General features: G+C 39.8%; 1 protein-coding gene across 1 annotated transcript; it reads left to right on the top strand.

The window, feature by feature from the left end:
- Positions 1-83: 83 nt before the first annotated feature.
- SNAPC1 (small nuclear RNA activating complex polypeptide 1) lies at positions 84-11,282 on the top strand. The gene is made up of 10 exons (XM_032691891.1): positions 84-318; positions 959-1,118; positions 2,163-2,303; positions 2,568-2,672; positions 3,565-3,723; positions 4,166-4,240; positions 4,913-4,975; positions 5,892-6,021; positions 6,682-6,762; positions 8,639-11,282. The coding sequence occupies exons 1-10, from the start codon at positions 191-193 to the stop codon at positions 8,671-8,673; spliced, it is 1,077 nt and encodes a 358-aa protein (XP_032547782.1). The 5' UTR covers positions 84-190; the 3' UTR covers positions 8,674-11,282.
- The last annotated feature ends 1,139 nt before the right edge of the window (positions 11,283-12,421 follow it).

Here is a 12,421-nt window from a genome sequence, read left to right as displayed (position 1 = left end):
CCACTTGCCCCAGACCCGCTCCCTCCCGGAGCAGCCCCGGAGGCTCCTCCCGGTACTTCCCGGCTCCTCCCGGCCCGGGCGGTGCGCAGGCGCAGCGCGGGCGCCGCTGGGATGTTGTGGAGCGGATGTGCGGGAACGGTGAGGAGCGGCGGGGTGGGCGCGGAGGGGTGAGCGCGGTGGCGGCGGCGGGATGAGCGCCGTGCCGGGGCTGCAGGCGGACTGCGAGGAGCTGCTCGGCGCCTTCCAGCAGGCCGACACCGTCCGCTTCGAGCGCTTCGCCGAGCTGTGGCGGGAGCGCCGCTTCCACACCGTGTTCTAGTGAGTGATGCCGTCCCCCTGCATCCCCCGCATCCTCCCGCATCCCCCCGTCCCCTCCCAAAGCCCGCAGCCTCTCGCTGCTGGGCTTCCCCCGCCGTAAAGGGGGGTGTGGGTGAGCCGTGTTCCCCCTCAGGCCTACCTAACTCTGGGAGAGGTTTGCCTGCCTGGGGTCTGAGTGAATGGCAGGGGTGCGTCGGTCCCTGTGTAATACTGGAAAACAATTATTAGTTCAATCTATTTCGTGCATTAGTAATGCGTGTGATGTGAGAGCTGACTCCTCCGGGAGCTGGATGCAATTCTCATGAGGTTAAAAAACGTGACTGCAGGACATTGCATTTTTCGCTTTGAGCGTAATTTAATACAGAGAATTTAATGTATGAAAGCTTAAGGTCTGGCTGTCCTTGAAGGCTCCCCAGGACTTGGGCCCTATGACCATATACCCATGTTGTGATCTTGGGGATGTCCTGTGCAGAGCCAGGAGTTGGACTCGATGATGCTTATGGGTCCCTCTCAGAACATAAAACGATTCTATACAATTAAAATACCTAAGGCTTGTTTCTGCATTATGGATTTTGTAAAGCCTGCAGTTTTATATTTACTTGCTTTAACATACTGCTTTTTTTTTTTTTGTTTGCTTTAGTGGCAGAATGAGAGCCTTGGAGAGAAACAAGCTCACAAAGAAGACTTTAGAACTGGCCCAGCAGTACTTCTTGCCCCCATATGCCTTCCAGATCCGAGTTGGTGCTCTGTACCTTTTGTATGGGTTCTATAATACCCAGCTTTGTCAGCCAAAACAAAAGGTAATTGTTCTTGAGGTTTTATTCTCAGTAGATACCAGATGTAAGATGTGTGGTATACTGCTGTCTACTCTGTCATCATAAATGTTTAGGGCATTTCCTCTCGTTTTCTTAAAATAAAAGGACTTCAAACCAGATGGTCCCATTGGAAAAGGTAGGGACAGACAATGTGCTCATCAGCTGTAGGGTGAGCTACATTATACCCTCAGTTAGTCTTTAGAATTTCAACAGAATGAATAGTGGCTGAATTATTTCCAGTTCCCATTAACCAGAAGTGAAATTCATAAATAGGTTGGGAGGGTGAGTGCCTGAATAACCTGCCTCCTGGCTGCCTTTAGGATCGGAGACCAGTATCTAAAGGAGTTGGAAACTCGGTGCAAGGAGAAGTGGTTTACTTGGGAACTGTGTGATGTGTGTTGTGTGCACATGCACAGGCGAGTCCAAATCCTTTAAATAACAAACTGCATTTGGAGTAGTCTACAATGATGCCATGATGTCTCATATCTTGAGCTCAGAGAAATTACTGCCTTTTATAGAAACGAATTTAGGCAATTTTAAAGCCACTGCTTATAGAGCAACTGTAAGAGAGTACACAAGTTATCAAGGAAGTTAACTTGGGTAGAGAGAAGATGAGGTGGAAGAGTAGATGTGACAGGAGAGAAAGGAAAAAATAAAGGAATGATACTTTTATGAGCATTTCAGTGGCAGCACATCCTGGTACAAGTAGTTTCCTGATCACTATTGAGTGGAGTCTCCTTGGTGCAAACTATTTCACACACTTCAGAATGTGAAGAATTAATGTTTTCAAATGTCAGGAAGGACTTGTGTTCCATGTCACTGTCAAAGAAAGCTGCATGAGAAGATTTAACCCAACAGCATAATGAGCTCATCTGCATAAAATGTTGATAGTAATAACAAAAGTTATAGGATCCTTCTGTAGTTCTGTGGTCATGTGACATGCTACACCCTACACATGCAAGTATTGTCTGTAGTAGAACGTGATCACAGTAGCCAGCTGAATTAATTTTTGTTTGTTGAAATTTGCAGATCAGAATTGCCCTCAAGGACTGGCCTGAAATCCAGAAGTTTCAGCAGGATCTGATAGACTCCCAGCATTATGATGCAGCATATATCTTCAGGAAGCTGCGGCTCGCCAGAGCATTCCATTTCACAGCAATGCCAAAGCTAGTGAGTTACTACATTAAAGACTTACACTTTTAAATAAAATATCCCTATCTTTCAGTGGCTAACAGTTCAAGAGCACTTAAATTCTTGTCTAGGGAATAATTTGCTGACTCTGAGCACTGTGACAGCAAAGCTCTGTGCTGTTGCTGTCGAGATGGTTTTATGCCTTTCAGCATCTCCTGACTGTTGGATATGCAGTAGGAGTTCTCAAGAGGAGGTGCCATTTTAAGTTTGCTTTTAGGTTACAAACATTGTCTCTTGCTTTAGTTGAACTACAGAACTAAGAAGAAGATTGAGGAAAATGAATTTAAAGAAGAGTTTAAGGACCCAAGTAACAGAGTAAACAGCCTCATCACTAATGATGTATTGGAGGTACAGTAACTTTTAAACTACAGATTAACCACGGGGGTTTGTTTTGTTTTTCTTCTTCTGCTGTCCAAGAGCTGTAACTTCTCTAATCAGCACAGTCTTGTCCTTTTTAAGTCTCTTATGGAATGCAGACTAGGGTAATAGCCTGTAATTTTACTAAACACTCAGAAACGTGGCATTTAGTTTGGCAGAATTGTGGTACCTTTTTTCAATACTGAAATATGCTCTAATGTTTTGTGGGTTTGCCTCGGTAAGGTGTAGAAGGGGAAGGGTGTAAATGGTTAATTGTCACTTAAAGAAAAATGGAAAATGGGGGGGGAAGCATGTTTGGTTTGATATGTCTGCAGGTTGCAGTTGGAGACTTGATACTTGTGGTAATATGAATTTACTTATCCTGCAAGTTCATAGGCTTCTCTAACCTTTATTTCTCCTTTTCAAAACTTGGTTTTGTTTAATATATAATAAATTTTATTAAAAATGTAGTAATTCAGGCCAGGCATAGGTTCTTGTGTTGCTGGCAAATGTGTATCATCAGTGAGGTTGAATACAGTGTTACAAAAATCTATGAAGTAAAATTCTTCCTCCGAAGAGACGAAAATAAACCATCATATCAGAATGAAACCTCTGTGAATACTGATCCTGGGTAACCTTCTTAGTTTAAATAATGCAAAATACTCTTTCTTCTTTTGCTTATTTGATGGGTCAGTGCTAGGTAGCAGGATTGCTTGGCTCCCTAAAACTCAACTGGTCTAAACAGAATCTGTTTCTATCACTCTTCCTGGTTCAATTAGAATGGTTTGTGTAGCCCTGGTTTTGTACATTGAGGACTAATATTGCCTTATTGCTGGAATAATTTTTTTTTTTCTCAAAAAGACTTTCTTAAAATTTGTTTTAGGAACTGATGAATATTCATGACCACTATCAGAAAATGAAGTGCGCCATTTCAGCTGACAAATCCCAGCCAGACAAGGCCCTGAGCTTGATAAAAGATGACTTTGTAGTCACTCTTAAAGACATAACCTTGGAACATCAGGAATGGCAGCAGAACAGAATGGTGGGTGATATCAGCCACTGTGCTGTGGCAACTTAGCAGGTTATGTGAACGTGTCAGAACTGGCTTTCTTGGTGTGATTACCTCTGAGCTTGTAAATCTCAGACTGAAGTAGAAGGAACTTAACACTGGAGACGTGGAATGTGTAAAACCTGAGGCAGAGGTATGGTGTGGAGGAAAGGACTTGTACGTGGTGCTGCCTCTGTGGTACCATAACCATTGCTGAGAGGGAATCCCTGAAGGTCTGACTCATGGGCAGTATTAGGCTGACCTCATGAAATACCTCTGTAACGCTTCTTCTTGGATTAAAGAAAGGCCACAGTGTAAGATCGATGAAGAAAACGTGCATGTGTGTAAATAATTGTTTTGCTTTTTACAGTTCTTGTATTTTAACTGTCTTGTATATGACAGATGTTTAAAGAAAAATACTTTTTTTTCCACCCAGAAATTATTCCTAAATGCTAAAGAAACTGATGAAACAGAAAATAAAAAGAAAGATGAGACTTTGCTGCAATCAGAGGTAAGAAAGCTGAACTAGTTTGCTGTGTTGCACAGGCTGAATCTGTTCATTTTTTGACTTCAGATCACAGGCTAAGCAGTGTAGGTCAAGGCTTGATACTGTCATAGTAAGTTCTAAGGACAGCTGGTGGGGCTGGTTGGTTTTTCTTGTTTGCTTGTTTGGTTTTGGTTTAAAATCACAATGTTTTCTGATGAGCTGTGAGCATTTATTGCTACCATAGCTCTTAAATGCTCATAATAAAAAGTCTCTCTCAAGTAAGGAAGGAAAAGAGCTGTATTTTCTGGGCCAAACTCCTTAATGCTTCCTCCCGGAATTTCAACTAAATTTGCAATATTCATTTTTTTATGCTATAAAATTGTCTCATGTTGTACTTGTCTGCTTATTTCAACTTTGAATTTGATTGAGATGTGAAGTTTCAAATTTGATTTTCTCCTCCTGGGCTTTGTAACAGTGAAGGCAACAAAAATTATCCTCTGCCTTTTTAATGAAATTTTAACTTTTTTTTTTACTTTAAGTAACAGTTTGGCAGCATTCTAATTATGTAGAACTAATTCTAGAGTTACAGCTGTAGTGAGATATTGCTCAAGTGATCATCTGATGTAACATTGCATTTCGGTACTGCCATAAGAGAATAAGAAGATTTTTTGTGACTGGACTCTTGTTTCTTTGCAGGGTTCTGAAAGAGCAAGTGCCCTGGCCAGAATCAAATACAGGTCTTACTCTGCAGTTGCTGAGGTAGGTATGAAATTTGATGATAGGGATGTATTTATTTTTATGGAACAGTTTTAAGTACCACTTTAATGTAAATGCTGGGTCAGAAAGGAACGAGTTAAAATTGCACTCTGTAATTCAACCTTTGAATGTTCTAGTTTTCCTGACACATTGGGGAAACTCAAGGCTCATTCTTGTTAGGTTTATGGAAGAGTGCAGATAAGGCCTGTGCTTGGGGAATTTTCATTTACAAGATATCTTTTAATGTTTATGCACTGTTTAAATAGATGGAATTTTAAGGAGATGGAATAAAAATACTTGAGGGTTTAATTGCTCAGATTCCTTGGATCTTAGATACTGGAATCTCAGAAGGTGCTTGTTTAAAAAATGGAACTTGGGAGTTTAAAGTCAGTTGCAAGTTCTTGGAAACACTATTTGAATAACTGCTACTTTAAAATAAATTTGGCATTTTTTAGCAGGCCTAAACTTCCTCTGTTTATTAAAATCTCATATTGAAAAATGTGTTTTTAAATGAAACAGAGCTCTGGATTGAACAGCATTCCAGACTTTAATGAATATGCAGTGATAGTGTTTTGTAGGCATCTAAGTAAAATATGAAGGTAAGGAGGCTTTACGGTGCAGCAGTGACCTAGTGTGGTTTGGTAGTAACAGAGGATGGTTTGGGAATTAATGAGTGTTTCATTATCTGCATTTTAAGTTATACACCCATTAAATCAAAAAAAGGCCTTGCCCCTCAGTTAAAACTGAAGAACAGCAACTAGTGAGAATCCTCCCTCCCTCTTTCTCTCCGCTTCTATCCCTTCTCCACCCTCACATGGAAGTTGGTGCTTTGGTCCTTGCTGGTTTTTAAGTGACATACAGCAGTATCTGGCTGTAGAAGTTCAGCTTTCTTTGTGTCATTCATATGTTTGGGTTCTAGGCTTCCAAATCCAGAAGACACCGTCAAGTGAGGTTAGAATCTTCTGAATCGGGGAAATCTCCGAGCCGAAGTAGAAAAACCAGTAGGAGACCACAGCCAGCAAGGAGAAGAGATTCTCCAGAAGTCAGAGGTATTTCTCCATTGCATCCATGAACCTGGAGAGACTGCAAAATTTTGTCCATTGTTGTGCTGGCAGAGGCAGCTGTGGGTCAGTGGAACACATGGGAAATTACTTTTCCTGAGGGAATTGTCTTTCTGATATCCAGCTTTTAAAATTATAGAAGTTGCTTTGCCATCTAAGATTTTTGTTTACTCGTTATTTGCTAAGTGGAATAAAACAGCGAAATAGTTTTGAATTATCTTTATTTTGAAGACAGGAATCTAATTTCAAAGTTCCAAGCTCTGTTTTTTGACTTGCTTCTGCTAGAAAAAAGGTTACTGACAAAATAAGCCCTCTTCAGAGATGAGCATTAGGCAGTGTTGCCTTTGTTCAACTTTAAAAGGGTAGATGAAATGTTGAGGAGGAATAAGGGCACTTTGAATTATCACATGGGCTGAGTTGCTGATTAATTTGTTTTAAATTGGTAGTGTTAATCACTTGTTATTGGAGATTTCTTTAGTGAGCCATTTTGAAGGTACTGTGAAATGTAGGTTTCTCTACAGCATCTGACTAGGATGTGAAGAGAGCAGCAAGTGAACAGTCCTTCAACTGCTGGACCAGGGATGTAGAAGCAAAAAAAGAAAAAAAAAAAAGGCTGACAAAAAGTTTTTCCTCAAAATCTGTCTGCAGGTGAAATGGAAGTGGCAGAGGAAACTGTTACTCGACACGTTGGGATGCCAGTAATCGTAGAGGAGAAGTCAGATGAAGAAGGTACAATGACTGGAATTCTAACAAACCAGTGGCTTGTTTTTTTAATAGTTCTCTGCTGTATTTTTCTGAAACTAAAGCTGATATTTTGGATCATGCCTTGTTGCCCTGAAAAAGCTAAGATTAGTCTTTAGCCTGTTAATTGTTGTAAGAAAATTAAAACTTCGATTTGGAGCTTTCTTAAGAGCACACTGTGGCAAAATACAGAGTCATGTTTTTCCGCACTATTTTGTTGTAGTGTGTTCAGAGTTAAAATTGGTCCAGTTAAAAGGAATCTCACTCTTCTGTAATACAAGTCTGGCTTGGAGAGTTCCCTTGTGTAGGGAAAAGTGATTTTTTTTTTTTTTTTTTTTGGTCATTCACCCACTTACAGAAGATGCTTGTTCTAGTAGATCTGGGAGGTAAGATGAGGTAAGAATAGCCCTTGCTGCCTTCACTTTCGTTGAGGGGACGTAGAAGGTTCCCCTCTAGCCTTAGTTTCAGCTGGGCAATGTTTCAGGGATTGAGTTCCAGTACACATGTACAGTAATAGCATCCTCTGCTGTACTGGAAGTTGTCTGACATCGTTGAGGGAGGACTCAGAACTGCAGCGGAGGAGTGGATGACTCAGGTTACTGGAAATAATGTAATTTTAATTTGGAAGCAGTGATAAAGCAGATTGCTCAAAGCTGGAGTTGTTCTACAGAAGCATCAGATTGAGATGTTGGATGATCTTGGACTGCTCTGCAACTCAGAAGCTTCAGGGTCTGTTCTCTGTTGCCTGAGGAGAACATAAGCACCATGGAACAGGCACAGTACAAAGAACATTGCATCCTCTTTATCCAGAGGTACTTTATTTAGCTGTGCTCAGGCAAGAGCCCAGGGAACGGCTTGGCTGCCAATTCTCAAACACAGGAAATGTTCCTGGGAGAGGAGCTGGCCAGCTAAGGGCAAGATTTCCACTGGCAGTCCTAGCAACTCTAAGGCTGATGGGTCTTGCTCACACAGTGGAAGGCAGACTTGGTAGACTAGAGGTACTGGTTCTTAGCCTGAAAGAGGAGGATTTAATTAGGTTGCTTAAAAAGGGGGAGTAAAGGGTTAAGTACAACTTCTGGAAAGCTTTAATGACATAGGTGAGCATGAGGAGTGTATCTTTTTGAGTTAATTTACTATCCAAAATTGTATGTAATGGAAGGATATTTCAGACAAGCGAGCATAATAACTATTAAAATACATTTGTGGTGAGGTAGCATGTTTATATTTGCTCTTTTTAAATTCAAAAGAGCATCTTGTAGTGCTGAAGGGAGTTTACATTCTCTGATCACTTTTAGTTGTAGACTAATCACTTTTAGTTGTCGGAATTCATTCAATTTTAAATGATCAGATTGAAGACTTAGTGGTGCTTTTAATATTGTACTTTATTTACTTTTCCTTCACTTGTCCACTTGTTGTGGACAAAAAGTTTCTTTCTAAATCAGGGACATCCTGCGTTTCTCAGGATTTTCCAGTAAATTGTAAAGCATTAAAAATACCCACAAGCAGTCTCTTCAGATATTTTGTGCTTAATTTTTGTGAGTATTCCATCTGTCAACTTCATAGCAAAGTCTTAAAGGGGGTTCATGAGGAGCAGAGAGCTCTCAAGATTGAATAAGTTTTGAAGTACAGTATTCATCAATGGAATTTTAATTGATATTTTGAATGATAGTTTGCTGTAGAATCTAGAAAGATTTTTTTTTTCATATTTAAAAAAACATTGGTAGAGGAACTGGGGAGGGATCTCAAGAGCTCATCTAATTAATTTCCATTGCTAGATAAAATTAATTCTATTTGAACAATTCACATGAGGGAAGACAGATTGAAAAGCTTTTAAAAAAAAAACCCTCTCTCTATTTCATTTCAGAAGTATCTCTCCCCAAGAGGAAAAGAAGATGTTAGAGGATCCAGTTGGAGAAGCACTAATGTTGATTTTAATGACAAAATGTAAATGTCAGAGGTAACACCAAGTGCTTGTTTTGGATGCCTTTGAACATATAAGAAGTGTCTGGGACCAACTACAGGTGATGCTGGAATACTGGTAGTGACTGGGATGCTTTAGATGTCTCATGGTACAGCACCTGGTGCCTTTATTCATCTGGTGAATGCTTCTTGTGCAAGACAAAGTAGCTGTGTCCTGTCTGAGATGGAAAGAGAAGGTGGGGGCTTGTCATATTTAGCTTGTACATGAGAGTTGTCACTTGGGACTCGTGTTGATGGTTTTAGCTGAGACTGTTAAAAGAACAGCTCACAAAACATTTGCCCATATAAGACATGCTTGTAATCTACATGCTTGTAATCTTTTATCTCTGAACATAAAACTAAGGTTACTGACTGCTGATAATTAGTGCAATAAATTATTTTTCACGGTTTACTTGCTCCGTTTTATAGTGTGTAACTTCACTGTTGATCATGGTTTGATCCCACACAAGTGGAAATGAACTTGGTGATAAGCCTTTTGTTGTACCCTGTCTCCAGCAGATCATCTGGAATTGTTCTCTGTTTGAATGAAGAGATGTAAAGTGAGTTTATTGATTCTGCAGATGACCCGAAGATGTACAAGGGCAGGACTGGAATTCAAAATGATCTTTATGAATTGGAGGGGAGTGGGAGAAGTGGGTGTGGAAATAAACATGGAGCTCAGTACTGAGAACAGGCACACGATGGGGAAATGATTGCTGGGCAACAGTATGGCAGAAAAAACAAACAAACAGAATAATCAGCTAGAGTATTTTCTGTAAACAATAAAAAGCAATAAAATTTGTGTCACTCAGCCCTGAAAGGCTACAGCCTTAAATACCCCCATCTGACCACAACAATTCAAGAAGAATGTGGAATTTTTTCACCTCTGCTATCAAGAAAGGCCAGAGGAGTTGAGGTGTCTTTTTCTACAAGAAAAAACATAAAATAGAAATTTGAAAAAATTTGAATATAAAAGGAACCTAAGCTGAATGAATTAGTTTGCTAGTGTGACTCTCAAAGGCCAAAGGAATTGAAGTGCTGTTGCCTAGAAGAAAAAACATTTAAATGGAATATAAATGGTTTTACCATAAAAGGGGTCCATATTAAATGCACTGGTTGGCAAGAAGGAATGGACCTAAATGACAAACAGGTTGAACACTGAAAAAGCTGTTAAGTAGCAGTGTTGCACTTGACCTTGTTAATGAGAAAAGAGGAAACACTTTGTAATAAAGCCAAACCTTACTGTATTGTAAACTGAACAATTGAATATTCTGTTGAATAACCAAAATATTTCCAGACTAGTCCCAAAGTCATTATTAGTCCAGATCTAATTATTACAGGAAAAGAATACTTCTACACAGAGAAAAAAAATCCATATAATGATAATAATACAGTGAAATTTATCTTACATGCACTTACATTCTACCCTTTTTTTCTGGTGTACTGTTCACTCTTCCACTGCTCTTCTGGTCTTAAGGTGGTTAGGCTTAGTCTGTGGATAGAGCATGCCATAGATGTCATCTGCTTAAAAGGACCCCTCTGTAGTTATAAAAGGTTTTGGAGGTATCATTTCTGGAAAGTTTGAACAGTTTGGTTTTTACTTGGGTTTTCTAACTTGTGCTTTTCTCTTACCAGCACAAACCCACGGTCTCTATGCATTTCTGCTCCTAATTTTTGGTGGGCAGGTTCAAGAGACATGAGGAGGTTCTCGAGAGAAACTTGAACTTTTTTTGGTCAGTTAGGATCCTGTTGGTAATACTGCATTTGTCAGGTGTGTCAGTTCCAGCTGGTGCTTTGGGGGCAGGTGTGTGGACTGATGGACAGCAGTGTAAGTGTAATGAAGAAGGAGAGTTCTTTCTGGCAGATATTGTGACTACCACTTCAAATTCCTAATTTCTTAAGAGCTTCTTCACTTAGGAAGTTGCTTCAGGATGAATTTTAGAGCACCAATCCTCTTCTGCTGTTTCTAGGCACAGAGGTTAAGTTAGGTCTTCCAGCTATATGGCATTGGGTTCATCCCTTGAATGGAAACTTGAAAGTGATTTCTCTTTTCTATTTCCCTCCAACTTGCAGCTATCTTTCTCAATAAGCCTAAAAATTAAACACAGCTACAAAAACTTACTTCTCACTTTCTTGACGGGCTCTTTTCAGCTGAATTATTATTTTTCCGCGTGTTAGGCGTAAGTTTATTTTAACATGTTGAAGGAGTGTTTTTAATACTGTTCCCTGCAGTGGCACTTTTTCATAACCATCTTATTTGCCTCTCCTTATATCTTTGAACCGTCCCAAGAGCTGAGCAAGGGGGTGGAATTTGTCAGGATTTTTAATATTCCGTGACATGAATCTTCCCCGCACACACCTCTGAAAATGATTTGCAGGTCTGCATTGGAAGCATGCAAAGGCTTGACTAGGCACAAAGATGGGTGCATTCAACTAGCAGTTATTTTAATATTGTAATAATGAAAACAAACGTTCTGTAATTTGTTTATAAAATTGCACAGATGTAAAATGGAAGTTGTCATTAAGAATAAACTTAGAACTGCTGACTATATGCATGGTTATGTTTCAAAACAGTAATCCTGAGAATTCAGAGGCAGCTGTGAGCAGAGTTTCATAATGCTGGTGTAATCTTTAAAAAAGAAAAAAAGTAAAAAAATAAAAGAATCCCTTGCTGCACTCTGATGGGCAATTACAGGCTTTGAAAAACAGGAGAGGGGCTTCCTAAAGTGCTTCATTGAAGCAAGCAGCTGTCATTAAAAGAAACACAACAGCAGGAGTTCTGGACTTCCAAATAGTAGTATTAGACTTTCTAGTGTCTACATTCTCTCCTGGTTGTAGCCTCAGCTGCTACAGTAGTTAAAGGCTGAAAGGAAACTTCATCTCTGTAACACCAGCCTAACTTCAGTTGTGCTGATGGATAGGAGTCAGACATGACTGTGTATCTGGATGTTGTTACAGTTTTCATAAATTAAATATGTTTTGATCGAAGCTCCTCTGAGGTGGATACACAACTGACTGAAGAGCTACATTCATGCAATAGTAATCACCGTTTCTTTTAGCTTTCAAAGCTAAAAGGGGGAGGTTTGAGCCAGTGCTGTGCAGTGTTTACAAGTATAATGTGGGTGATGAAAAGCAGAATAAACCTAAAACACTTACAGGTGACATGAGTTTACAGAACCACAGAATCAATTAGGTTGAAAAAGACCTCTGAGGTCATCAAGTACAACCTTTGACTGATCACCACCTTCTCAAATAAACCAGAGCACTAAGTGCCACTTGCAGTCTTTTCTTGAACACCAAGAAACTGTTTAAGTGGGAGGCATTTTACAATATAATTTTTATTCTTATAATTTAAGACATCAGCAAGGTATAGTTAAGTCAAAGTAAGTACAAAAGGCCGCACTTGGGCAAATTAAATTCAAATACCAACTTGGGAATGCTCCTGTAACAGCTGTGCTCAATCTGGATGTTTTTCCAGCCCTCAAACCAAAGGTGGATCAGCAATATGGGGGTGATGTGAAAAATTCCAAATGCCGTGGAAGACAGTGAAGATCTGTGGTGTATATAGCTTGGTGTTGATGTAGGTATCACCTCTAGAATAATTGGAGAATCCTAAAAAAAAGGCAACAAAAAGAAAGGAGACTGCAGGAGAGTTTAGTCTGAAAAATAAAGGGTTTGAGAGTGAGTG

The sequence above is a fragment of the Chiroxiphia lanceolata genome, chromosome 6 (genome assembly GCF_009829145.1).
Source record: "Chiroxiphia lanceolata isolate bChiLan1 chromosome 6, bChiLan1.pri, whole genome shotgun sequence".
In the NCBI taxonomy this organism is placed as follows: Eukaryota; Metazoa; Chordata; class Aves; order Passeriformes; family Pipridae; genus Chiroxiphia; species Chiroxiphia lanceolata.
This window is presented reverse-complemented; position numbering and strand designations above follow the sequence as displayed.

What these genes read in the sequence shown, in the direction of transcription:
- SNAPC1 (XM_032691891.1), top strand. Translation starts at nt 191, where the DNA reads ATGAGCGCCGTGCCGGGGCTGCAGGCGGACTGCGAGGAGCTGCTCGGC. An exon ending in CGCTTCCACACCGTGTTCTA is followed by an intron (nt 319 to 958) that starts GTGAGTGATGCC and finishes TGTTTGCTTTAG; the next exon opens with TGGCAGAATGAGAGCCTTGG. An exon ending in TCACAGCAATGCCAAAGCTA is followed by an intron (nt 2,304 to 2,567) that starts GTGAGTTACTAC and finishes CTCTTGCTTTAG; the next exon opens with TTGAACTACAGAACTAAGAA.